The sequence below is a fragment of the Gopherus evgoodei genome, chromosome 1 (assembly GCF_007399415.2).
Source record: "Gopherus evgoodei ecotype Sinaloan lineage chromosome 1, rGopEvg1_v1.p, whole genome shotgun sequence".
In the NCBI taxonomy this organism is placed as follows: Eukaryota; Metazoa; Chordata; order Testudines; family Testudinidae; genus Gopherus; species Gopherus evgoodei.
This window is the reverse complement of record NC_044322.1, coordinates 366073199-366099667: the sequence shown is the minus strand read 5'-3', so window position 1 is coordinate 366099667 and position 26469 is coordinate 366073199. Positions and strand designations below refer to the sequence as shown.

At 45.9% G+C, this 26469-nt stretch overlaps 2 protein-coding genes and 1 long non-coding RNA gene across 5 annotated transcripts; 1 reads left to right on the top strand and 2 right to left on the bottom strand.

Moving 5' to 3' along the window:
- The first annotated feature begins 1169 nt into the window (after nt 1-1169).
- On the top strand, nt 1170-1946 carry LOC115635807 (claw keratin-like). Its single transcript, XM_030535070.1, has one exon. It carries the CDS (start codon nt 1243-1245, stop codon nt 1735-1737), a length of 495 nt encoding a protein of 164 aa, XP_030390930.1. The 5' UTR covers nt 1170-1242; the 3' UTR covers nt 1738-1946.
- An 8773-nt stretch (nt 1947-10719) lies between these two features.
- LOC115635875 lies at nt 10720-14089 on the bottom strand. 3 transcript variants are annotated; one of them, XR_003996727.1, is made up of 4 exons: nt 11785-12836; nt 11502-11630; nt 11208-11383; nt 10720-10748 (listed from the first exon to the last, which is right to left on the bottom strand). It is a non-coding gene; the product is annotated as an uncharacterized LOC115635875 (long non-coding RNA). The 3 variants fall into 3 exon arrangements; XR_003996731.1 differs by lacking the exon at nt 10720-10748 and adding an exon at nt 13808-14089 and having other exon boundaries at nt 11096-11383; nt 11785-11920; XR_003996725.1 differs by lacking the exon at nt 10720-10748 and having other exon boundaries at nt 11096-11383.
- A 9213-nt stretch (nt 14090-23302) lies between these two features.
- LOC115647750 (claw keratin-like) lies at nt 23303-24632 on the bottom strand. The gene is made up of 2 exons (XM_030554517.1): nt 24595-24632; nt 23303-23818 (listed from the first exon to the last, which is right to left on the bottom strand). The coding sequence occupies exon 2, from the start codon at nt 23795-23797 to the stop codon at nt 23303-23305; it is 495 nt and encodes a 164-aa protein (XP_030410377.1). The 5' UTR covers nt 23798-23818; nt 24595-24632.
- Nucleotides 24633-26469: the final 1837 nt, after the last annotated feature.

Here is a 26469-nt window from a genome sequence, read left to right as displayed (position 1 = left end):
AATGAACTGCCCAATGCCCCTAACCATGACCAGCATGAATTGAAAGGACCAAACTGGATTCCTTTGATGACACCCACTTGTGCTACTGATGCCGCTCAGAATCACCTTGACCTTCATTCTCATTGGAGCAACAATAAAGTCATTGGAATGAAAAAAAAATGCAGTTGGCCTAAAAAATTTTAAGATGAAAGACAACTGAAGAGTGCAACACGCATGTCACACCCTCTGAGGCTGAGATTAGCCCAATAATCACCAACGCTGAGGAAAACAGCTCCATCAAAAAGAGGATTTATGAAGGCAATCAAGTTTGTTTGGTAACTAATTAGGACCTCCTCCACAAACACCATCACAGATCGTACAAGCAGTCCTAGGAACTGTATAAAAGTGCTCACCACACAGCACTCTTCTAAACACTTCTCTGAACTTCATCTCCTTGGTGAACTGGGTAAGTCCAATTCCACTCAATCTCTTTCTAACCCCAGAAATATCACAGTAGGGCCTCTTTTCAATTAAGATGGAATCTTGCATGTTCTCGCTGTGATTTTTATCAGGGATCACGGAGTTCTTCCATAACTATCTTGTGTCATTAGTAAGTTGCAGACGCTGGTGGATTCATGAGCTTAAGCTAAAGGAGAGACTTGAAGAACAATTGGAAAACATATTACCTATTAACTGGAAATAGATTTAGGGCACTGAAATCTATTCAGTAACTTTAGAAAGTCCCTTAACCTTTTTTCACTTAGGTGGATTTGGAAGAAACTTTCCTAGGTTAGTCCAGAAAGGTCCAATTCAGTAGTCTTCTACTTTATTCTGTAGCAGCTGTTACTCCTCAGTACTGGAGACAAGAGACAGATGAAGTTGACAAGTGGAGTGCTCCGGTTGAGTAATTCCTAGGTTCTCCTGAACAGAAATACCCATTGAAGCTGCTTCTCCTGAGATGATGTAATTTCATGTCTCTCTTATTCCAGTCTGTGTTTTACAGACAAAGTCATTGAGAGGGGCTCAAAGGGACCGGTTGGGAGGGACGCTTACTGCAAGTGGACAAATGGACAAGAGAGGTAGAAAGACCAAATAGGAACAAAAAGAAAGAGACTAACTCCACTCCTCCTCTCTCTCTCGGACCCCATGCTGACCTCACTACCATTGTAACCGAGCTTTGAATCCTTTCTTCCACCAGCACTTCTACCTTCTCTTTACTCTCATCCCTCTTGTGTGTTGCAGGTTTACCTCCACCCCAGAAAGATGACTGTCTCCAGCCTGTGGTATCCAGAATGCGGGGTGGCCCGGCCTAGTCCAGTTACTGGCAGCTCCAACGAGCCGTGCGTTAGGCAGTGCCCTGACTCTGAAGTGGTGATCAGACCCTCACCTGTTGTTGTGACCCTCCCTGGACCAATTGTCAGCAATTTCCCTCAGCAGAGTGAAGTAGCAGCCGTAGGAGCACCTGTGGTGGGAGCCGGTTTGGGGGGCTCATTTGGTTGGGGGGGATTGCGTGGCCATGGAGGCCTTTACGGAGGGTTGTATGGTTTAGGGAGGTTAGGTGGTTATAGTGACCATTATGGTTATGGGGGATTATTGGGCCATGGGGGATACTGTGGTTACCCAGGTCTTTACGGTTATGGGGGATTATTGGGTTATGGGGGACACTGTGGTTACCCGGGCCTTTATGGTTCCGGGGGATTATGGGGGTATGGGGGATATGGCCGTAGGTCTCTTGGTGGATATTGTGGGCCATGTTAAACCCAGCAGGAACACCCACAGAAGAAGGAAGAACCAGGAAATGAACAGCAAGATACAGATTCACCCCTGAGCTTTTGGGCATGGCTTTCAGAAGTGCTGGGCAAACAGGGCTCCAGCTGAACCCAGTGGGAGCTCTGTGTGCTCAGCACCTTGGCCTGACAGCCGTGCTGCATTTCTAATGTTACGCTTTAGGACTCTTTCTGCCAAGGCTTTCCCCTCGTGTGCTGATTCTCGCTTTCACATGTGGACTCATTCTGAATTACATGCAGGCTGTTTACACTGACCCCGCAGGGTGAAGGAACAACAGCCTTCAGATAGGCAGCGTTTATGTTTAGTGTCACTTTAAGTCCCTTTTAGGCACCACATTTTCTACCTTTCCATCAGTATGTACCTTTAGTGCCTCACCTTGATCTTTGCTCTGGCCAGATGTCTAATGGAAAGGCTGCATAGTCTATTTTGCTTCGTCTCATTTCCCACCAACTGGAATAAGACAAAGATCTTATAATGGTTACAAAGGGGACTTCTTTCTCAATCTCTGCAGCTGCAACAAAGCAAACAGATCATCGTGTTTGAAATGAGCCCCACTGAGGCATGTGATGGGTCACAACTCTTCTTGAAACACTGGAAATATATGCTTTCTGCTCTGTATTATTTCTTTCTGTAACTGTGTACTGCTAATTTCATTTGCATTAAAAACTCTGTTGCATCATAATATCAGTCTTCTGGTTCTCCTTGTTCCTCCCTCCTTGCTTAAAAATCGTGTTGGATGAAATTCCTCCTTGTGCTGCTGGCACTTCTCCAGTTGTAATTTTCAAAGCCCTGGTAGATAGAATCTTTTCCTGCAAAAACTTAGTGACACATTTTCTCTTCATTTACGTTCCCTTTAGTTTCAAGAAGATCAATCATATGGTTTGTGTTAAGAGTCTCTGAGAGTCTTTGCAGGTTTTCATAAGGAAAAGAAAAGTGGCCACAAGATCACATACTTCACTGTAGGCCAACGGTAACAGACTCTTCCTAATAGTGGAAGGGCTACGAGGACCCATCCCCAATGTGGTCCCACTCCTGTCCCTCCTATTCCCCAAAGCCCCGCCCCCCTGGCCAAACCAAAGCTGGAGCCAGAACAGGGAGCCCATCACCCCCATCTGCCAGAGTTGGGGGGCTTGAAAGCAGACCCCAGCCTGTAGCCCCGAATCCCGCACCCCATCCATGGCAGATGGCAGGCTCAAGGTTCCCCACAGCTGCCTGTGTGCTTCTTACTCTGACCCTGCTCCTGCTTCTGGCCCAGACGAGGGTAGAGCCTCATGGGTAAGAGGAGGGGCGGGGAGTCAGGCCCACATAAAAAGTGGACCTGACCCAGAGTGGTTCCTGGCCCCCCTTCCGCTTCCCCTTCCCTTCCTCTTCCCATTCAGTTCCCCCAAACACATGCAACTCTTCAAAAGAACCCAGTTTCAAAAATAAAAGTCAATGTGTCTGCTTGACACCTCCTTTGCATTAACTTTATGCAGCTGCTGTTAGAAAGTCAAAAGGCAGAAAGAAACGGTCCATATCCATGGAGAGGAGATCACCAGGCTGAATTCTCATTGACACTAAAGCCTTTTGACAGTGCTCTGGCATGGGAAAGAGGCACTCACTCAAGTCATGGTAGATGTAGGTAACATCCACCTTATGGCCCCTGCCTCCTTTGCACTTTACAGTGTGGTGTAATACCCATTGTGTAGTTGAGAATCAGGCCCGGTGGGGTGATAACAGAGGAAACCCATAACCAGGAAGGCATTAGACGAAACCGATCAAGGGTAACATGGCAAACATGAGGAATGTTTACAGAGGTGCTGATGAAATGCAGCTCTCTCATTATTTCACATGGAGTTTGGTGCACTCAACCCTTCTCAAAGCCAGGCCTATGGGATCAGAGGTGAATCTGTATCTTACCGTTCATTTCCTGCTTCTTCCTGTTCCCATGGAGATGCCTGGTGAGCGCAACGTGGTTTACAATTTCCATTTAGGTCCCGATGACCCCATCCCAATCCCCCCAGCCCTGTTTTCCCCAACAACCATATAGGCCCCTGTGACCATGGAGCTCGTCCTAACCGTATTGGCCTCCATAACACTATAATCTCCCATAACCACTGGCACACCGGTTACAGTATAATCCTCCATAACATTAGAAACCTCTATCAGCACATGTGCCCCCATCGCCACCTCCAGTGTCAGCTGCACCCGAAGATTCCACTCTGCTTTCCTGAGGGAAAGAGCTGAGAATTGCTCCTGGGAAGGACATGACAGTGGTGATTGGATCAGCACTGTAGAGTCAGCGCACTGCCTTATGTCTGGCTTGTTACAGCTGTTGTGCACGGTGTGTGGAATGTCACTGCACGTGTTTGTGAAGCAAGATGTCTTGAAAGAAAGCAAGAAAGAAGGATTGAGGGACCTAACGAGCTCTTTTGAATTCTTGTTACTCTCTTTGTCCCCAAAATTATCCTGTCTCTAAGAAGATGGCTGGGATAGCATTAATAATGTTAGTTTCCTTGGTAGGATGTAACCTCTATATGAGTAGGGGATGGTCTCAAGGTCATGGGGAACTTTCCTGGTTGATAAGCTCCCCCAGTGGAATTGCCTAGCTGAGAATGAGTCATCGCTCCCACTCCCTTTATCCAGCGGCTGCCTGACCTTGAGGGCTCCCCTTCCACTCTCCTGTGTGGCAGAGACCTTGTGTCATGAACACACAGCTAAGGGTAGCATAAAATCCCTCCTTTACCTGTAAAGGGTTAAGAAACTCAGATAACCTGCTTGATGCTTGACCAAAAGGACCGGTAAGGGGAGAAGATACTTTCAAATCTGAGAGGGAAGGTTTTTGCTTTGTGCTGTGTGTGGTGTTGTTCTCTCTGAGACAAAGAGAGAGACCAAGCAAGGAAGCCAGCTCCTACTGAAATGATACATCTGATATTATAGAAATAGTAAGTAATAGCAAGGAAATGCATTAGATTATCTTTTGTTTTAGCTTGTGAATTTTCACTGTGCTAAGAGGGAGGTTTATTCCTGTTTTTTTTTGGTCACTTTCAAGTTTTGTCTAGAGGGGAATCCTCTGTGTTTTAAATCTTATCACCCTTTAAAATTACCTTCCATTCTTGATTTCAGAGGTGCCTTTTACTTTTTCTTTTAATCAAGTTTCGTTTTTAAGAATCTGCCCTAAAAACCCCAAAGGTCTGGTGTGTGCTCACCTTGGTTACCTATTTGGTTAAGAACATGAACATAAGAACGGCCGTACTGGGTCAGACCAAAGGTCCATCTAGCCCAGTATCCTCTACCGACAGTGGCCAATGGCAGGTGCCCCAGAGGGAGTGTACCTCACAGGTAATCATCAAGTGATCTCTCTCCTGCCATCCATCCCCACCCTCTGACAAACAGAGGCTAGGGACACCATTCCTTATCCATCCTGCCTAATAGCCATTAATGGACTTAAATTCATGTAGGTTATCCAGTTCTCTTTTAAACCCTGTTATAGTCCTGGCCTTCACAACCTCCTCAGGCAAGGAGTTCCACAAGTTGACTGGGCACTGTGTGAAGAAGAACTTCCTTTTATTTCTTTTAAACCTGCTGCCCATTAATTTCATTTGCTGGCCCCTAGTTTTTGTACTATGGGAATAAGTAAATAACTTTTCCTTATCTACTTTCTCCATGTCACTCATGATTTTATACACCTCTATCATATCCCCTTTCAGTCTCCTCTTTTCCAAGCTGAAAAGTCCTAGCCTCTTTAAGCTCTCCTCACATGGGACCCTGGGGCAGGGTGGTTACCCGCTTCTGCCCTGAGGGGTTGAAAAGCAGCCCTGCAGAGGGCTGCAGCTCTAAAAGCCTGGGCTGATTGGGGGAAAGTAGGCTCAGCTTGGGGCCATGCCCCAGTCAGGCCCGCTGGCCCCTAGAAAAGGCTGTGAGCCAGAGGCCCAGCCAGTCTGCCTCTGCCTGTAGAAGGAGAAGGGCCTGCTTGCAGGGGAGCTAGAGACAGGGTACCTGAGTGGAGCAGGGCTGGTGGCAAGGCAGAGGAGTTGGGAAGCTGCAGCTTGGAAAGTCCTAGACTGTGGCCTAGCACGAGGGCAACAAGTACTGGGGGTTGCAGAAGGCAGTCCAGGGGTAGGCCAAGGCAGCAGGTCCAAACCCCACCTTGCCACTGATGAGTGGCTGATACTGCAGTCTGCCCCAGGGCATGGGGCTAGATGATGACTGGAAGTAGCCTGATACTGAGGTGAGGTGGGGATAGTGGGTGGGGAGACCCTGAGAGAAAGGGGGTAGTGCTCAGGAGCAGCACCGCAGCTAACAGGGCACCGGGGTCCTGGGAGGGACATGGGGCCAGAGGGCAGGCGGATCACTGAGAGGCCTGAAGAGGGCACTCCAGAACTGGAATGGCTAATTCCCTGAGAGACCAGCAGGATGTTGCCGCAGGAATGAGTCCGCACCCTTACAGACCCGTTCCAACCCCTAATCCTTTAGTTGCCCTTCTCTCACCTTCTCTAGTGCCAGTGTATCTTTTTTGAGATGAGGAGACCACATCTATACGCAATATTCAAGATGTGGGCGTACCATCGATTTATACAAGGGCAATAATATATTCTCCATCTTATTCTCTATCCCCTCTTTAATTATTCCTAACATCCTGTTTGCTTTTTTGACCATCTCTGCACACCAGGGGGATGTCCTTCAGAGACTAATCCATGATGACTCCAAGATCTTTTTCATGATTCTTGTAGCTAAATTAGCCCCCATCATATTGTATGTATAGTTGGGGTGATTTTTTCCAATGTGCATTACTTTACATTTAGCCACATTACATTTCATTTGCCAGTTTGTTGCCCAATCACCTAGTTTTGAGAGATCTTTTTGAAGTTCTTCACACTCTGATTTGGTCCTAGCTATCTTGAGCACTTTTAGTAGCATCTGCAAGACTTTGCCACCTCTCTCTTTACCCCGTTCTCCAGATCATTTATGAATAAGTTGAATAGGACTGGTCCTAGGACGACCCTGGGGGAACACACACTAGTTACCCCTCTCCATTCGGAGAATTAACCATTGAATTCCTGCCCTTTGTTCCCTGTCTTTAACCAGTTCTCAATCCAGGAAAGGACCTTCCCTTTTATCCGCGGACACTTAATTTATGCAAGAGCTTTAACCTAAGCTGGTGGAATATAGGCTTTGTGGGTCTTTCATGCAGGTCCCCACATCTGTACCCTGAAGTTAAGAGAGGGGAGGGAGCCCTGACACCTTGTATCCACGACAATGGTGAGCCCAGAATTCCCGAGGGACTCAACCCGCAGTCTTGTCATGGACACTTAGGACAGGGACAGGGTGTCCTCACACTGGGGTGCTCTCTTCACACCGGATGCTTCACAGACCCAAGGATCACTGCATATAGTGACTACAGTGAAATCCCTGAAAGCTTCATGGACGCTATTTAAAGACACCATAATAGAGGCCCAACTTAAATATATACCCCAAATTAAGAAACACAGTGAAAGAACTAAAAAAGAGCCACCATGGCTTAACGACCATGTAAAGAAGCAGTGAGAGAGAAAAGGCATCTTTTAAAAAGTAGAAGTCAAATCTTAATGAGGTAAATAGAAAGGAGCATGAACACTGCCAAATTATGAGTAAAAATGTAATAGGAAAGCCAAGAAGAGTTTGAAGCCAAAAACTCCAAAAGTATAACAAAAATGTTTTTTAAGTACATCAGAAGCAGGAAGCCTGCTAAACAACCAGTGGGGCCCCTGGATGATCGAGAGCTTGAAGATGATAAAGTCTTTGCGGAGAAACTAAACAAATTCTTTGCTTCAGTCTTCATGGCTGAGGATCTTAGAGAGATTCCCAAACCTGAGCCGGCCTTTCTAGGTGACAAAGCTCAGGAACTGTCACAGACTGAAGTGTCACTAGAGGAGGTTTTGGAATTAATTGATAAACTTAGTAACAAGTCACTGGGACCAGATGGCATTCACCCAAGAGTGTCTGTGAAGTTCAAATGTGACGTTGTGGAACTATTAACTAGGGTTGGTAACCTTTTCTTAAATCGGCTTCTGTACCCCAATGACAGGAAGATAGCTAATGTAATGCCAATATTTAATAAGGGCTCTAGAAGTGATCCTGGCAATTACAAACCGGTAAGTCTCATGTCAGTACAGGGCAAATTTTGTGAAACAATAGTAAGAATAAAATTATCAGACACCTAGAAGAACATAAATTGTTGGGCAAAAGTCAACATGGTTCTGTAAAGGGAAATCGTGTCTTACTAATCTATTAGAGTTCTTTGAAGGGGTCAACAAACATGTGACAAAGGGGATCCAGTGGAACACAGTACTTAGCTTTCCAGAAGGCCACTTTCTTTTCCTTACGAAAGCCTGGGTTGCTGTCCTGCAAAGATTCTCACTGACTTTTATTGTGAACCATGTGATGATTGGCCTTCTTGAAATCAAAGGAAAAACTTATCTTCTTAAATTGAAAACCTGTCTAAGTCTTTGCAAGAAAAGATTCTTTGGCTAAAACAGGTTTATGCAAGGAGGAACCCCACCCTGGTACTCAGGGCTGCAGACTGCTATCAACCACTCCAAGGGCTGGATTCTCCTGTTACTGCAGAGCTTTGAAAATTACAACTTGAGAAGTGCGCGGTGGTGCCAGCTCCACAGTGAGCAATTTCCCCCTACACCATTTTTAAGCAAGTGTGGAGGAGCAAGGAGACCCAGAAGACTGATATTATGATGCAGCAGAGTTTTAATGCAAATGAAATTGGTAATACACAGTTACAGGAAGAAATACTACAGAGCAGAAAGAATGCATTTCCAATGTTTCAAGAAGGGCTCTGACCAATTGCATACTTCAACGGGGTGTATGTTCTTCTGACTGCAGCTGCAGAGATTGACAAACAAGTCCCCATTGAAAGTATTTTAAGTTCCTTGTTTTCCCCCAGTTGGTGGGAAATGAGAGAAAGGGAAATAGAAGCAGAGGACTAAGCAGTTTCTCTGTTTGACATCTGCCACGCAAAGGTCAAAGTGAGCCGCTAAAGGTACATATTGATGGAAAGGATAGAACATGTGGTGTCTAAAATGGACTTAAAGTGATAATAAAAGTAAATGATGCCTATCTTAAGGCCCCTGTTTCCTTCACACTGCAGGGTTAGTGTAAACAGCCTACGTGTAATTCAGAATGAGTCCACATGCAAATAAAAGAATCTGCACATGGATGGGAAAGCATTTGCAGAAAGAGTCCTAAAGCGTAACATTAGAAATGCAGCACGGCTGTCAGCCCAAGGTGCTGAGCACACACAGCACCCACTGAGTTCAGCTGGAGCCACGTTTGCCCAGGACTTCTGAAAGCCATGCCCAAAAGATCAGGGGTGAATCTGTATCTTGCCCTTCATTTCCTGTTTTTTCCTGCTTCCACGGATGTTCCTGCTGGCTTTAACATGGCCCACAATATCCACTAAGAGACCTACGGCCACATCCCCCATATCCCCATAAGCCGCCGAAACCATAAAGGCCTGGGTAACCGCAGTGTCCCCCATAGCCCAACAATCCCCCATAACCGTAAAGGCCCCTGTAACCACCTAATCTCCCTAAACCATACAATCCTCCGTAATGGCCTCCATAGCCGTACAATCCCCCCAAACAGAATGAGCCCCCCAAACCAGCTCCAACCACAGGAGCTCCTATGGCTGCCACTTCACTCTGCTGAGGGAAATTACTGAGAATTGGTCCGGGGAGGGTCACAACAACCGGTGAAGGTTTGATCACCACTTCGGAGTCAGGGCACTGCCTAACGCATGGCTCGTTGCAGCTGTCAGTAACTGGACTGGGCCGGGCCACCCCACATTCTGGATAGCACAGGCTGGAGAAAGTCATCTTTCTGGGATGGAGGTAAACCTGCAACACACAATAGGGACTAGAGTAAGAGAAGGTAGAAGTGCTGGTGGAAGAAAGGCTTCAAAGCTCAGTTATAACTGTAGCGAGGTTTACATGGGGCCTGAGAGAGCGAGGAGGAGTGCATTTAGTCTGCATGGGTGTGGTCATGTATTTGTTCCTTTATCTCTTTCTACACCTCTTGTCCACTCACAGTAAACTTCCCAGCCAACTCGCCCCTTTGTGTCCCTCTCAATGACTTTGTCTGAAAAACACTGACTGGAATAATGATGGACACCTGGCATTCTGGATCTATTTTAGATATTTATCAAAGAGAACATTTCTGGGATCATGGTAATCACATCCTTTCCTTTGAGGATTTAACCTCTGCGTGCAAACCAGTCGATTCTGGTGTCAGAAGGTGGCTCTTTGAGTTTCCAAATCTTGGGAGTCACCAAAACTTGCTGATGAAGAAACAGAGATTTGGCTTTTCTCCAAAGAAATCACTTACGACAAGCTCCTCAGCTGGGCTAAATGGGTTCAGGTCCACTGACCTGCAGCTACACTAAATTACACCATCTGAGGAGAAGTACCTTCAATGGGTATTTCTGCTCAGGCGAACATAGCAATTGCTAAATTGGATCACACCACTTGAGAACTTTATCCATTCTCTCTCTCCAGTATTGAGGAGTAATAGCTGCTTCAGAGTCAAGTAGAAGACCACCGAATTGACCCTTTCCGGACTAACCTGGGAAAGTTTTTTCCTAATCCAGCTAAGTGAAAATGGCTAAGGGACTTTCTAAAGTTACTGAAAAGATTTAAATGTCCTAATTCTTTATCCAGTTAACAGGAAATATGTTTCCTATCAATCCACCAGCCCTTGAAACTGAATAATTACACAGGATAGTTAAGGAAGAACACCCTGATCCCTGATAAAGATCACAGTGAGTACATGCAAGACTCCGTCTTAAACTGAAAGAAGCCCTACTGTGATATCTGTGTGGTTACAAAGAAATTGTTTCAAGCTGGATTTACCCGAATCACCGAGGAGATGAAGTCCGGAGAAAGGTGTAGAAGAGTGCTGAGTCGTGAGCACTTTTTATACGGTTCCTAGGACTTCCTGGAGGATCTGAGATGCTGTTTGTGAGAGAGGTCCTAATTAGTTACCAAACAAATGTAACCCTTCTGCCCCTCTGAGTTGGCAGCAACAAGGGCCGGGTTCAGGATCCAGGGGTTCCGTTTCAATAACACAATGCATGACCGGCTCGAGCCCCCACCCAGTGAACTGGGACACTTACATACCACACCCCCCTGGGCACCTCTAGGAGGCCATACTTCCCCTCTCGCAAGCATGGAGACGGAGTGTAGCAAAATCCTTTTAATAAAGGAAGGAAACAATGCGGCATCCCATTTCTTTTCCTCCTGCCCCAATAACAAAGAAATTGGGGAGCCCAGCTGTCAAAATAACCATCCCAGGGTGCCTTGCTGGGTGTGCCCATGCAAATATTTGAGAGTTCACATTTCCTGGCCTTCTTTCCACACTTCCCATAATTCACCACCAGAGGTCAGGGGAGAGCTCATCCTGACTCTGCTTACACAAACTTGAGTGCCTTTGTAAGTCCTCCTTTGGATGAATTGCAGCCTCACAGGGGGTGATATGCATGTTGCACTCTTCAGTTGTCTTTCATCTTAACATTGTGTGAGCCAGCTGGTGGTTATGGGTGGCATCAGTAGCACATGTGGCTGTCATCAAAGGATTGTCAAAGCGCTGCCTAGAGCAGATTTGCTGATTAGTCAAGGGGAGGGATGGTGGAGAGGGAAAGGAAACAGTGCTGTTTTGTACAAAGGGTTTGAGTTAAGTCTTGGAACCTGTACTCTGCCAGAAACTACCTCTCCATCCATGAGCAGGCAAGAAAGTGAGGTCTTGTAAGACAATGCAGTTGAGTGAGCCCAGCAAGAAGCCCAGCAGAGAGGAAAATGGTGAATTCTTGGTGAAGGATGAGATGCTGTGGGATGAACCTTTGGTAATATGAAAAGATAACGAATGGAAGAACAATTAAACCAGATGACCAATAGTATGAGGTAGTATATATTTGAATAAGACATAAAGGGGAGTAGGAAATTGTCAGAATAGAGAATAAAGAAAGAAAGCAGAGTAGGAAGACTAGATTACCATCGTTTTATGGAGAGCCGTATCCTATCCCCAGCTCCAAAATGGTATCTTTCTCACAGTTCTCTGAGGTCTGTCTTGCAGCTGTAGAGTTTGGCACTCCAGTCCATCTGCCACCTTTTGGAAGTACTTCTCTCAACTGAAAAAAAGCACAATAAAAGCAGAAGTTCGAAAAGCTTCTCCATTATGCAGCTGCTGTTAGAAAGTTAAAAGGCAGATAGAGATCGTCCATATTCATGGATAGGAGATCACCTAGACCAGGGGTGGGGAACCTTCGGGTTGTGGCCCATCAGGGCAATCTGCTGGTGGACCGCGAGACATTTTGTTTATGTTGACTGTCGTGTAGTTGAGAATCAGGCCCATTGTGCTGATAACAGAAGAAACCTATCGCTAGGGAAGCAATAGAGGAAACCCATCGAGTTTAACATGGGAAACATGAGGAATCTTTGCAGAGGTGCTGATGAAATGCAGCTCGCTCATTATTTCACACTGAGTTCAGTGTACTCACCACTTCTCAAAGTTTGGCCTATGAGCTCAGATGTGAATCTGTATCATGCCTCTCATTTCCTGGTTCTTCCTGTTCCCATGGATATACCTGCTGTATTTAACATGGCCCACAGCTGCCATTAACATAACAATGGCCCCATCGCTAGGATGACCAGATGTCCCATTTTTAAAGCGACAATACTGTTTTTTGGGACTTTGTCTTAGATAGGCGCCTATTATCCCCCCGCACCCCACGCCATCCCGTTCTTTCACAGTTACTATCTGGTAATCCTACCCATCGCCATCCCCCTAAACTTGTATTCCCTCACAACCATATGGACCCCATGACCATAGAGTCCATCCTAACTGTATGGGCCCCCATAACTGTATAATCTCCCATCATCACAGGAACCCCCGTAACCATATAACCCTCCAGAACGTTATGAGCCTCTATCATCACATCTGCCCCCATCACCACCTCCAATGTCAGCTACTCCTGGGGATCCCACTCTGCTTTTCTGAGGGAAAGAGCTGAGAATTGCTCCTGGGAAGGTGGTGGCTGGATCAGCACTGTGGAAGCAGGGAACTGGCTTACACCTGGCATGTTGTAGCTTATTGCAGCTTCACACATTTGTGAAGCAAGACATCTTTCTGCCATGGCGATAAACCTGAAACACACAGCAGGCAAGACAATAAACTTAAGGTACATTAGAAAGGGAAATAAAAATTTTAATGATTAGCTCCTATTGCAACTGAGGTCATGTAGAGACCTAAAGAGAGAAAAGCAGAGAGAGAGAGATGCAGAGAGAGACAAAGAAAGAAAGAAAGAAAGAAAGAAAGAAAGAAAGAAGAAGGGACCCAACCAGCTCTTTTGAATCCTTGTTATTCTCTTTGTCCTAAAAATATCCTGTCTCTAAGAGATATAAATATATAAAATGTATATCATTAATGCTTGGAATTTCCAGTCCTTTAAAAAAATAGTGCAAAGAACATGGCTGGGATAGCATTAATGATACAAGATTCCTTGTTAGGATATAACCTATATGTTAGTAGGAGATGGTCCCACCTCTGTGGGGAACTTTACCAGATTATATGGACCCCGCTTGAATTTACTAATGAATGAATCTGAGTCCTAATTCCCACTCTGTTTTCCCAGAGGCCTGCCTGACCTCAAGGACTCCTCTTCTACTGTCCTTGTAACCCTGACAAGGCTCGGACTAGAAATCCTGGTGGGGCTCCATCCTTAATCTTCTCACGGTCACTTAGGTCAGGGGCTCAGCTGTCCCCACTCCAGGGTACTCTCCTCACACTGGATGCTTCCACCCCCAATGGCTGCAGCCCCAATTCAGCAGTGGCTGAATTCCGTAACATCTTCAGGTTACGGACCATTTCAGAGTTACAGACAACCACCATTCCCGAGGTGTCCGTAGCGCTGAGGTTCTACGGCACATGTACTTCAGAGCAAATCTGATTTATTAAACAGCAACTAATAAATAAATAAGGAATAAATTAGACAGGTTAAAGGAACAAGTCACCCCACCCTGTGGGCTGAGGGACACCACACACAGCCGTCTCTGCAGTGTCACGGCAGTTCACAGTCTGTTCCCCCTGCCCAGTCCCTGGCCGTGCTGCAGGGACGCTGCGGGTCGGACACTTGCTCTGGCGCTTCCCACACGCCCTCAGGCTCCAGGTGGCAGGACCCTTCTTCCCAGCATCAGGCCCCCGTCAGTGTCATGATCCCCATCTTGGCTGGTGGCGTCTCCCTGTGCTGGACCCTCTGCCCAGGGTCCCCCCCACTCACCCAGCTGCTCACCGCACCCGGCTCCGGACGGCCCCAGCCCCAGCCCCAGCCCCAGCCCCAGCCCCACTCTGCCCCAGCCTGGCTGCGGCTCCGCTCAGCTCAGCTCTGGCTGCTGCTCTCACCTTAGCTGGGCCCGCGCTGGCTGAGGTAGCTCCAGCTCACACGGAGGACGGGACCCCGGGCTCCTGACTCCCTCATTGGCCTACCTACCCTGTCAATTAGGCTGACAGGCCGTTTTGGGCTCTCATCATTGGTTCTGGGGACAGTTAGTCTCAAGATCCCTGATTTCTCATTGGTCCTTCACCTTCCTTATGGTGTTGGAACAGGGCCACCAAAAAAACTCCCCTAACCTTTAGTGAGTGGCCAACAGTCCTCTGACATCTACTGACAGACACAGGAGTTCAGTCCAGTATCACAAGAACATGCTTTGGTTTGTAAACCTCAGCGAGTCACCAACACTTACTGATGAATAAAGAAAAATGGGTTTTTAAATCAAAACAAAACAGAACTCCAGCTCCTCCCCTGGTGCAAATCTGCTCTGATCCACTGGCTTCACTGCAGCTACACTAAGTTAAGCCAGAGGAGGTTCTGCATCTAGATTCACTTCTGAAAGCGAGACTGTTGCAATTCCCATGCTAGAAGAGACAAGTGGCCCATCTAATACAGTATGTTATCTCAATGAGTATCACTCACCGTCTGCTTCAGAAGAAAGCAGAAAAAGAATTAATGAACACTTTATGGAGGAAATGTAGGGAATTTCTTCCTGAACCCTAAATCAAAAATTGGGGGTGAGATTTTTTGGAAATCCCTAAGGGATTTGAATGCCCAAGTTCCAACTAAAATCAACAGGCTGTAGTGTGCCAAATATTGTACATGTCTTGCTCTGAAAATCCAGGCCTTAACTTATAAACCACGAAAAAACCAATGCCTGCAACTCAATAAGAAAAAAAAATTTAAAAACCCAAACCTTTCTCATGGTTAAGAATCACAGAGTGTCTGTGCAAGATTCAGTCCTAAATTAAAAGGATCACTAGCACATAGTCTCAATGGTTATGGAGAGAGCAACTTGAATAGGGTTCTCTAGTTCACACAGTAGAATAAATTAAAGGAATTAGAAGACCCCTGAGTCCTTAATTTTTTCAGACAGTTTTTTCGGCTGCTGGAGGACTTGAGAGATCCTTTGTTCCTGAAGGCCCAATGAGTTAAAAATCAAACTTTGAGTAACTCCTTCAAGTGATGTGATTTTTTCCCTTTGTCTTTGTTGCCGGCAGATAACTGCCTGAGGCCAAGCAACAGCGGGTGTGTGTGTGTGTGTGTGTGTCCGTCACTTCATATGCCGCGCCAATAAACACACCAGGGTGGAGAAGCAAACCAAGCTCAAATAAGGTGCAAGGGAGAGAATCTCAAATCCTGCCCCCTTAAAACAAGCAGTTTCTTCTTTTTATATCATAGTTGTTTACTACAAAACTTTCTTGCTGACTAACTGATTTCTCACTCCCCCCTCCTTTCCCTTCCAGCTGCAGTATGTTTTCTCATTCAATCTTTTGTCTTCCCCCTTCCTCCCCGCTCTCCACTGCTGAGACATATCTTAAAACAGCCTTGAGCGTGCTTTAGCCTAGCTTTAATGTATTACAGCAGAGAACTGACTGTTACAACCGAAAACTAACTGCTAACACTACATTTTACAGCTCTTAACATATTAGGTTACACTAGGTTACACAAAGTGTTTAACATGGAGGAACATTGGTTCATTGAAGCCTCCAGCAGGAGGGCTTCATTGACACTTGTGGTTTACCACCCCCCCGAGTTACCTAGATTTATGCCTAGTGACACCAACATCTTTTTGAGGATCATTTTCTCGCTAACTCCACACAATGTGAGGGGCACAATACACCCCTCAGCTCCCTTTCCTCTGAAAACATTACGGGCCAGCGACATTCCTGGGATCATTCTACTGACTTCACTGATGCTGCAGTGGGATATTCGGAAGCCTTGAATGGGAACTGTCCAGTGCAGTTCAGGAGCAGTGGTGAGCATGGGTGAGTAATCACTAGGACTAGGTTTTATTACTGACTCTGTGAGTTGCAACCTGTGTAACCTTCACCTCAATGTGCTTGTTCACCTCCACATAAACCAGATCTCATAGTGATATTATGCTCAATGATCACAGGCTTCCTCAAATCAAAGGACTTCAAAGCACTGCAGGCTCATTAAAGTTGTATGTGCACACAAGGTTCTATTATTTTAATAGCAGATTTTTTTTGTGGGATTAGATGCTCCCAAATTATGGATTAAGATTCCAGAGTTCTCCCAACAATTTTTTTGGTGACCTTTCAGAAACCCGTCTCTCTGTCCCTGCCTCCCAGAGCTCTTCACTGAGAGCCTGTCCTGTGGAGGGTGGGCTGGGAACTCAGCAGCTGACTGCAGGGTCCTGGGCTCCCTCTTTCTTGAGGCTGACGTAGCTGTAAAAAAATCCGCTGGTGGCCTCATTAGAGAAACGCTGGATTAAATGAACCTTACAGATCCATGTTAAGGTTTCTGATGTCATGTCAATAGTCAGTCGATGATTCCCAGGCTCCGAATTTGGGACTGTTTGATTTTCATTCAGTAAAGCTTTGAATTTCCCTTTCTTTAGTAAACATTCCTTTACAAAGCTCAAGAGGCAGATACCGAACCAGTGGACATGAGTAGAGCTCCCCAGACTTCAATGGCGTTCTGTGCCTTACAGCTGAGGAAAAGAATTTCATGCTGTTCGGGTTAGAGGAAATCCTGGTGGGGTTGTATTTTCCAATTTAAAAATTATTCTAATTCTGCCTGAAAAGCTTTGTGTGAGAGACGGGTCTTGCAGGATGCACTAGGTTGGTCAGACTTCCAATTAATCCAGTCTCATCCCACAGCTCTCTGATCGTTGAAGAAGGAATCCTTAACTGTCAGTGCTGTGCTTCTTCCTTTGCTTTATTAGCTGATGTCTCTCACAAAACCCACTTCTCTTGGCTGCTCATGGGTGGAGATGCAGTACCTGATGTTTCCCATTGGTTTCACTATATGTTGGATCTGAGCAGCAGGGGGTAGAGGAGCCCTGTATGCAGAGAGAGAGACATTCCCAACACAGTTTCTCTCCGCCAGACTAGATAAAGTGCGTTCCTTCAATCTGAAGTTCATGGAACTATTCTCTTTTATGCTGGTTCAGTATCTACCCTTAAACGTCAAAATATATAGAAAAGGGAAATGCAAAGCTATATGGAACGAATATCAAAGAGCCCCAATTTCAAAGGCTGGAAATCACAAACTGAGCACTGCAGTGACATTTTACAGACAATGTCTTCAGTGTTGGAATATCTAATCCTTGTAAAATGTTATTACTACTTTAGTAGTTCATCTCTTTGGCAGTATAACACTTGATGGGTGTTTGTGAAGCACTTTGAAATGCTTAGACTGGAGGAAGCCTCAGACAATCCACCCTGAAAGTAATAATTATACCTGTTTGCCATGGAGGTAAAGGGAGGCACATTCAGGTGAAAGTCAGACAGGGATCGATTGGCAGAGTCAGAAATAAACTCCAGTAGTTGGGATCACTCATGCCAAACACTAACCTGTATCACCTGAACCCTACTTGGACGCTTCCAGATACATCACTAACCTGAGAGTAACTCTTAGAGAGGCTCATTTTGGCAATTTTTTAAAATTTGTTTTGATGATTTTGGGGTGAACTTTGGGTGAAACATCTTCTCCTCTAAGTGTGAACAATGATCAACCATTGAGAATCTTGCAATGCACTTTTACACCCTCTATTTGTAGTTGTTTCCATAACGTTATAAACCTCTATCAGCACATGTGCCCCCATCGCCACCTCCAGTGTCAGCTGCACCCGAGGATTCCGCTCTGCTTTCCTGAGGGAAAGAGCTGAGAATTGCTCCTGGGAAGGAAATGACAGTGGCGATTGGATCAGCACTGTAGAGTCAGCGCACTGCCTTATGTCTGGCTTGTTACAGCTGTTGTGCACCGTGTGTGGAAAGTCACTGCACGTGTTTGTGAAGCAAGATGTCTTGAAAGAAAGAAAGGAAGAATGAAGGATTGAGGGACCTAACGAGCTCTTTTGAATCCTTGTTACTGTCTTTGTCCCAAAAATTATCCTGTCGTTAAGAGGTAGAGGCAGGGTACCTAAGTGAAGAAAGGCTGGGGCAAGGCAGAGGAGCTGGGGATATATAAATTAATACTTCTTAAAGACAGGACATTTCACACACCGTGCACAACAGCTGTAACAAGCCAGGAGCAATTCTCAGCTCTTTCCCTGAGGAAAGCAGAGTGGAATCCTCAGGTGCAGCTGACACTGGAGGTGGCAATGGGGGCATATGTGCTGATAGAGGTTTATAACATTATGGAGGATTATATTGTAACCGGTGTCCTAGTCGCTATGGGAGATTATACAATTATGGAGGCCAATATGGTTAGGACGGGCTCCATGGTCACAGGGGCCCATATGGTTGTTGGGGAAAACAGGGCTGGGGGGATTGTGATGGGGTCATCGGGACCTAAATGGAAATTGTAAACCACATTGCGCCCACCAGGCGTCTCCATGGGAATAGGAAGAAGCAGGAAATGAACGGTAAGATACAGATTCACCTCTGATCCCATAGGCCTGGCTTTGAGAAGTGTTGAGTGCACCAAACTCCATGTGAAAGAATGAGAGAGCTGCATTTCATCAGCACCTCTGCAAACTTTCCTCATGTAGACAGGTGAAAAAGGGAGGAGATGTTGCCTTATATATTAAAAATGTACACACTTGGACTGGGGTGGAGATGGACGTAGGAGATGGAAGGGTGGAGAGTCTCTGGGTTAGGCTAAAAGGGGTAAAAAACACAGGTGATGTCGTGCTGGGAGTCTACCTAATCAGGCGGAAGAGGTGGATGAGGCTTTTTTCAAACAACTAACAAAATCATCCAAAGCCCAAGATTTGGTGGTGATGGGGGACTTCAACTATCCAGATATATGTTGGGAAAATAACACCGCGGGGCACAGACTATCCAATAAGTTCCTGGACTGCATTGCAGACAACTTTTTATTTCAGAAAGTTGAAAAAGCTACTAGGGGGGAAGCTGTTCTAGACTTGATTTTAACCAATAGGGAGGAACTTGTTGAGAATTTAAAAGTAGAATGAAGCTTGGATGAAAGTGATCATGAAATCATAGAATTTGCAATTCTAAGGAAAGGTAGAAGGGAGTACAGCAGAATAGAGACAATGGATTTCAGGAAGGCGGATTTTGGTAAGCTCAGAGAGCTGATAGGCAAGGTCCCATGGGAATTAAGGCTGAGGGGAAAAACAACTGAGGAAAGTTGGCAGTTTTTCAAAGGGACGCTATTAAGGGCCCAAAAGCAAGTTATTCTGATGGTTAGGAAAGATAGAAAATGTGGCAAAAGACCATCTTGGCTTACCCTTGAGATCTTGCGTGACCTACAAAATAAAAAGGCGTTCTATAAAAAATGGAAACCAGGTCAGATCACGAAGGATGAATATAGGCAAATAACACAGGAATGCAGAGGCAAGATTAGACAAGCAAAGGCACAAAATGAACTCAAACTAGCTATGGGAATAAAGGGAAACAAGAAGACTTTTTATCAATATATTAGAAGCAAGAGGAAGACTAAGGACAGGGTAGGCCCACTGCTCAATGAGGAGGGGGTAACAGTAACGGGAGACTTGGAAATGGCAGAGATGCTTAATGACTTCTTTGTTTCGGTCTTCACTGAGAAGCCTGAAGGAATGTCTAGTATAGTGAATGCTTACGGGAAGAGGGTAGGTTTAGAAGAGAAAATAAGGAAAGAGCAAGTAAAAAATCACTTAGAAAAGTTAGATGCCTGCAAGTCACCAGGGCCTGATGAAATGCATCCTAGAATACTCAAGGAGTTAATGGAAGAGGTATCTGAGCCTCTAGCTATTATCTTTGGGAAATCATGGGAGACGGGGGAGATTCCAGAAGACTGGAAGGGGGCAAATATAGTGCCCATCTATAAAAAGGGAAATAAAAACAAGCCAGGAAACTACAGACCAGTTAGTTTAACTTCTGTGCCAGGGAAGATAATGGAGCAGGTAATCAAAGAAATCATCTGCAAACACTTGGAAGGTGGTAAGGTGATAGGGAATAGCCAGCATGGATTTCTAAAGAACAAATCATGTCAAACTAATCTGATAGCGTTCTTTGATAGGATAACGAGCCTTGTGGATAAGGGAGAATCGGTGGATGTGATATACCTAGACTTTAGTAAGGCATTTGATACAGTTTCGCATGATATTCTTATAGATAAGCTAGGAAAGTACAATTTAGATGGGGCTACTATAAGGTGGGTGCATAATTGGCTGGATAACCGTACTCAGAGAGTAGTTGTTAATGGCTCCCAATCCTGCTGGAAAGGTATAACAAGTGGGGTTCCGCAGGGGTCTGTTTTGGGACCGGTTCTGTTCAATATCTTCATCAACGATTTAGATGTTGGCATAGAAAGTACGCTTATTAAGTTTGCGGACGATACCAAACTGGGAGGGATTGCAACTGCTCTGGAGGACAGGGTCAAAATTCAAAATGATCTGGACAAATTGGAGAAATGGTCTGAGGTAAACAGGATGAAGTTCAATAAAGATAAATGCAAAGTGCTCCACGTAGGAAGGAACAATCAGTTTCACACATACAGAATGGGAAGAGACTGTCTAGGAAGGAGTATGGCAGAAAGAGATCTAGGGGTCATAGTGGACCACAAGCTAAATATGAGTCAACAGTGTGATACTGTTGCAAAAAAAGCAAACATGATTCTGGGATGCATTAACAGGTGTGTTGTAAACAAGACACGAGAAGTCATTCTTCCGCTTTACTCTGCGCTGGTTAGGCCTCAACTGGAGTATTGTGTCCAGTTCTGGGCACCGCATTTCAAGAAAGATGTGGAGAAATTGGAGAGGGTCCAGAGAAGAGCAACAAGAATGATGAAAGGTCTTGAGAACATGAGCTATGAAGGAAGGCTGAAGGAATTGGGGTGGTTTAGTTTGGAAAAGAGAAGACTGAGAGGGGACATGATAGCAGTTTTCAGGTATCTAAAAGGGTGTCATCAGGAGGAGGGAGAAAACTTGTTCACCTTAGCCTCCAATGATAGAACAAGAAGCAATGGGCTTAAACTGCAGCAAGGGAGATTTAGGTTGGACATTAGGAAAAAGTTCCTAACTGTCAGGGTAGTTAAACACTGGAATAGATTGCCTAGGGAAGTTGTGGAATCTCCATCTCTGGAGATATTTAAGAGTAGGTTAGATAAATGTCTATCAGGGATGGTCTAGACAGTATTTGGTCCTGCCATGAGGGCAGGGGACTGGACTCGATGACCTCTCGAGGTCCCTTCCAGTCCTAGAGTCTATGAGTCTATGAGTCTATGTTTGCCATGTTACCCTTGATCGGTTTCGTCTAATGCCTTCCTGGTTATGGGTTTCCTCTGTTATCACCCCACCGGGCCTGATTCTCAACTACACAATAGGTATTACACTACGTTGTAAAATGCAAATAAGGCAGGCGCCATAAGGTGGATGTTACCTACATCTACCTTGACTTGAGTGAGTGCCTCTTTCCCATTCCAGAGCACTGTCAAAAGGCTTTAGTGTCAATGAGAATTCAGCTAGGTGATCTCCTCTCCATGGATATGGACCGTTTCTTTCTGCCTTTTGACTTTCTAACAGCAGCTGCATAAAGTTAATGCAAAGGAGGTGTCCATCAGGCACACTGACTTTTGTTTTTGCCACTGGGTTCTATTGAAGAGTTGCGTGTGTTTGGGGGAACAGGGAATGGGAAGGGGAAGGGGAAGGGGAAGAGGAAGTGGAAGGGGGGCCAGGAACCACTATGGGTCAGGTCCACTTTTTATGTGGGCCTGACTCCCCGCCCCTCCTCTTACCCATGAAACTCTACCCTCGTTTGGGCCAGAAGCAGGAGCAGGGTCAGAGTAAGAAGCACACAGGAAACTGTGGGGAATCTTGAGCCCGCCATCTGCCATGGATGGGGTGCGGGATCCGGGGCTACAGGCTGGGTCTGCTCTCGAGCCCCCCCAACTCCGGCAGATTGGGGGAATGGGCTCCCTGTTCTGGGCTCCAGCTTTGGTTTGGCCAGGGGGGTGGGGCTTTGGGGAATAGGAGGGGCAGGAGTGGGACCACATTGGGGGTGGGTCCTCGTGGCCCTCCCACTATGAGGAAGAGTCTGTCACCGATGGCCTACAGTGAAGTATGTGATCTTGTGGCCACTTTTCTTTTCCCTATGAAAACCTGCAAAGACTCTCATAGACTCTTAACACAAATCATATGATTGATCTTCTTGAAACTAAAGGGAACGTAAATGAAGGGAAAATCTGTCCCTAAGTCTTTGCAGAAAAAGACTCCACCTACCAGGGCTTTGAAAATTACAACTGCAGAAGTGCCAGCGACACAAGGAGGAATTTCGTCCAACATGATTTTTTAAGCAAGGAGGGAGGAACAAGGAGAACCAGAAGACTGATATTATGATGCAACAGAGTTTTTAATGCAAATGAAATTGGCAGTACACAGTTTCAGGAAGAAATACTACAGAGCAGAAAGAATGTATTTCCAGCGTTTCAAGAAGAGTTCGACCCATCACACACCTCAGTGGGGCTTATTTCAGACACGAAGATCTGTTTGCTTTGTTGCAGCTGCAGAGGTTGACAAAGAAGTCCCCTTTGTAACCATTATAAGTTCTTTGTTTTATTCCAGTTGGTGGGCAATGAGACGAAGCAAAATAAAAGCAGAGACTAGGCAGGTTCTCCATTAGACATCTGGCCAGAGCAAAGATCAAAGTGAGCCCCTAGAGGTACGTACCGATGGAAAGCTAGAAAATGTGGTGCCTAAAAGGAACTTAAAGTGATACTAAACATAAACGGTGCCTATTTGAAGGCTGCTGTTCCTTCCCTTGCGGGGTCAGTGTAAACAGCCTGCATGTAATTCAGAATGAGTCCACATGTAAAAGCGAGAATCAGCACGCGGGCGGGAAAGCCTTGGCAGAAAGAGTCCTAAAGCGTAACATTAGAAATGCAGCACGGCTGTCAGACCAAGGTGCTGAGCACACACAGCTCCCACTGAGTTCAGCTGGAGCCCTGGTTGCCCAGCACTTCTGAAAGCCATGCCCAAAAGATCAGGGGTGAATCTGTATCTTGCTGTTCATTTCCTGGTTCTTCCTTTTTCTGTGGGTGTTCCTGCTGGGTTTAACATGGCCCACAATATCCACCAAGAGACCTGCGGCCATATCCCCCGTATCCCCATAATCCCCCGGAACCATAAAGGCCCGGGTAACCGCAGTGTCCCCCATAGCCCAACAATCCCCCATAACCGTAAAGACCTGAGTAACCAGAGTATCCCCCGTGGCCCAATAATCCCCCATGACCGTAATGGCCACCATAACCACCTAATCTCCCTAAACCATACAACCCTCCATAAAGGCCTCCATAGCCGTGCAATCCTCCCCAACCAAATGAGCCCCCAAAACCGGCTCCCACCACAGGTGCTCCTATGGCTGCTACTTCACTCTGCTGAGGGAAATTGCTGAGAATTGGTCCAGGGAGGGTCACAACAACCGGTGAGGGTCTGATCACCACTTCAGAGTCAGGGCACTGCCTAACGCATGGCTCGTTGGAGCTGCCGGTAACTGGAGTAGGTCGGGCCACCCCGCATTCTGGATACCACAGGCTGGAGACAGTCATCTTTCTGGGGTGGAGGTAAACCTGCAACACGCAAGAGGGATGAGAGTAAAGAGAAGGTAGAAATGCTGGTGGAAGAAAGGATTCAAAGCTCGGTTACAATGGTGGTGAGGTCAGCATGGGGCCCGAGAGAGAGAGGAGGAGTGGAGTTAGTTTCTTTGTATTTGTTCTTATTTGGTCTTTCTTCCTCTCTTGTCCATTTGTCCACTTGCAGTAAGCGTCCCTCCCAACCGGTCCCTTTGAGCCCCTCTCAATGACTTTGTCTGTAAAAAACAGACTGGAATAAGAGCGACATGAAATTACATCATCTCAGGAGAAGCACCTTCAATGGGTATTTCTGTTCAGGAGAACCTAGGAATTACTCAACCGGAGCACTCCACTTGTCAGCTTCATCTGTCTCTTGTCCCCAGTACTGAGGTGTAACAGCTGGTACAGAATAAAGTAGAAGACTACTGAATTGGATCTTTCTGGACTAACCTGGGAAAGTTTCTTCCAAATCCAGCTAAGTTAAAAATGGTTAAGGGACTTTCTAAAGTTACTGAAAAGATTTCAGTGCCCTAAATCTATTTCCAGTTAATAGGTAATATGTTTCCCAATTGTTCTTCAAGTCTCTCCTTTAGCTTTAGCTCATGAATCCGCCAGTGCCTGCAACTTACTAATGACACAAGATAGTTATGGAAGATCTCCGTGATCCCTGATAAAAATTACAGCGAGAACATGCTAGATTGCATCTTAAATGAAAAGAGGCCCTACTGTGAGATCTCTGGGGTTAGAAAGAGATTGAGTGGAACTGGACTTACCCAGTTCACCGAGGAGATGAAGTCTGGAGAAGTGTTTAGAAGAGTGCTGAGTGGTGAGCACTTTTATACAGTTCCTAGGAGTGCCTGGAGGATCTGAGATGCTGTTTGTGGAGGAGGTCCTCATTAGTTACCAAACAAATTTGATTGCCTTCAGGCGTCCTCCTTTTGATGGAGCTGTTTTCCTCACATTGGTGATCAGTGAGTTAATCTCAGCCTCAGAGGGTGTGACATGCATATTGCAGTCTTCGGCTCTTTCATCTTAAAATAGTTTAAGCCAACTTCATTCCAATGACTGTATTGGTGCTGCAGTGAAAATGAATGTCAAAGCGATTCTGGACAGCATCAATAGCCCAAGTGGGTGTCATGAAAGGAATCCAGTTTTGTCCTTTCAATTCATGCTGGTGGTGATTAGGGACATGAGGCAGTTCATTCTAAATTTGCTAGGAAGCAGGGAGCCATTTTTCTCCATTGTGTGGCCTTCAATCATGACCTGGTTAAGGGAATGACACTCGAGATCTTGGCCTCCATTTTGTGTAAAGTGACTGCACTGTGTGACTCGGTGCAGAGGTGTCTAATCCCCACAACAATGGATTAATGTTATAAGAACACGACCCTTTTCGTGTGTGAAACACGAGGGAGTGTTTGTGAGGGGCTTTGAAATCTTGAGTTCTGAGGATACTGAAGAACTTCCCACTTAAACATCCTTACTCTGTCTGATGGGCCTAGAAAAAGAGGCAGGTTGAGGTGAAGGGCACCTGGGGTCAGTTGCAGAAACAGAAATACAAGCCAATACTTTTGACTTCTCCTTAGATTCGTTGTAACATGGCCTTCTTTATACATGAGGGTAATAAGGTCCAAAGGAATTACAAGTGTGTACATTTTAAGCTTGTTCATGTGCAGTGTAGGAATCAAAATCTCAGTATACAATTCAAGGTGGGAGAAATTTTGATAGAAGAGAATTTAATTCTGCTCAGGTGTAAATACTCACTGTCACGGAGTGTAGGGGGACACGGGGCCCTACACCCCTGGATTCCTGTGATTCACCATGACTCTCAGCCAGCCAGTAAAGCAGAAGGTTTATTTAGATGACAGGAACACAGTCCAAGACAGGTCTTGTGGGCACAGACAACAGGATCCTCCCCAGTTAGGTCCATCTTGGGGTCCCTAGGGCACCACTGCCCCACTGGGGAATCAGAGCCCTGTCTGCACTTCCCTCCATTCCCCAGCCACCTCCTGAAAAACTCCTTCTCTGCCCCCAGCGTCTCCTCTCCCAGCCTTTGTTTAGCTTCTGGGGCAGAGGTGTCACCTGGTCTCTGACCCCTTCCTGGGTTCTCATGTTACATGCTCAGGTATCTTTCCTCAAGGCCAGTCTCCCATCCCCCAATGCAGACCGTCCTCCCAGGCCAACACCCCCCACTGAGCATTCACAGCCCACAGTAAGAACAGTCCCAGTTCATCCCACTCACCACTGAGACAACTAGAAATAAAGGGAGCTGAGGCACATTGCAAGACTCTCAATGACTGGTCGTTGTTCACACTTAAATGAGAAGATGTTTGACCCAAAAGTTGACCTCGAAATCATGAAAACAAAATTTAAAAATTCCAGAATGAGCCTATCTAGGAATTACTCTCAGGTTAGTGATGTATCTGGGAGCATCCAATAGGGTTCAGGAGATACAGGTTAGTGTTTGACATGAGTGGTCCCAACTAATGGGGTTTATTGTCTGCAGGGTGGTGGTGCAGGGAGCCGATGAAGCACTTGAGGTTCCTGTACAGGAAGGCCAAGGAAGTTGGTCTGGGAGGACTTGAGCTAACCCCAGCCAGACTTATCGTCCAACAGGCCAGTGAGGCAGGAAGGACCACGGAGGAGCCCAG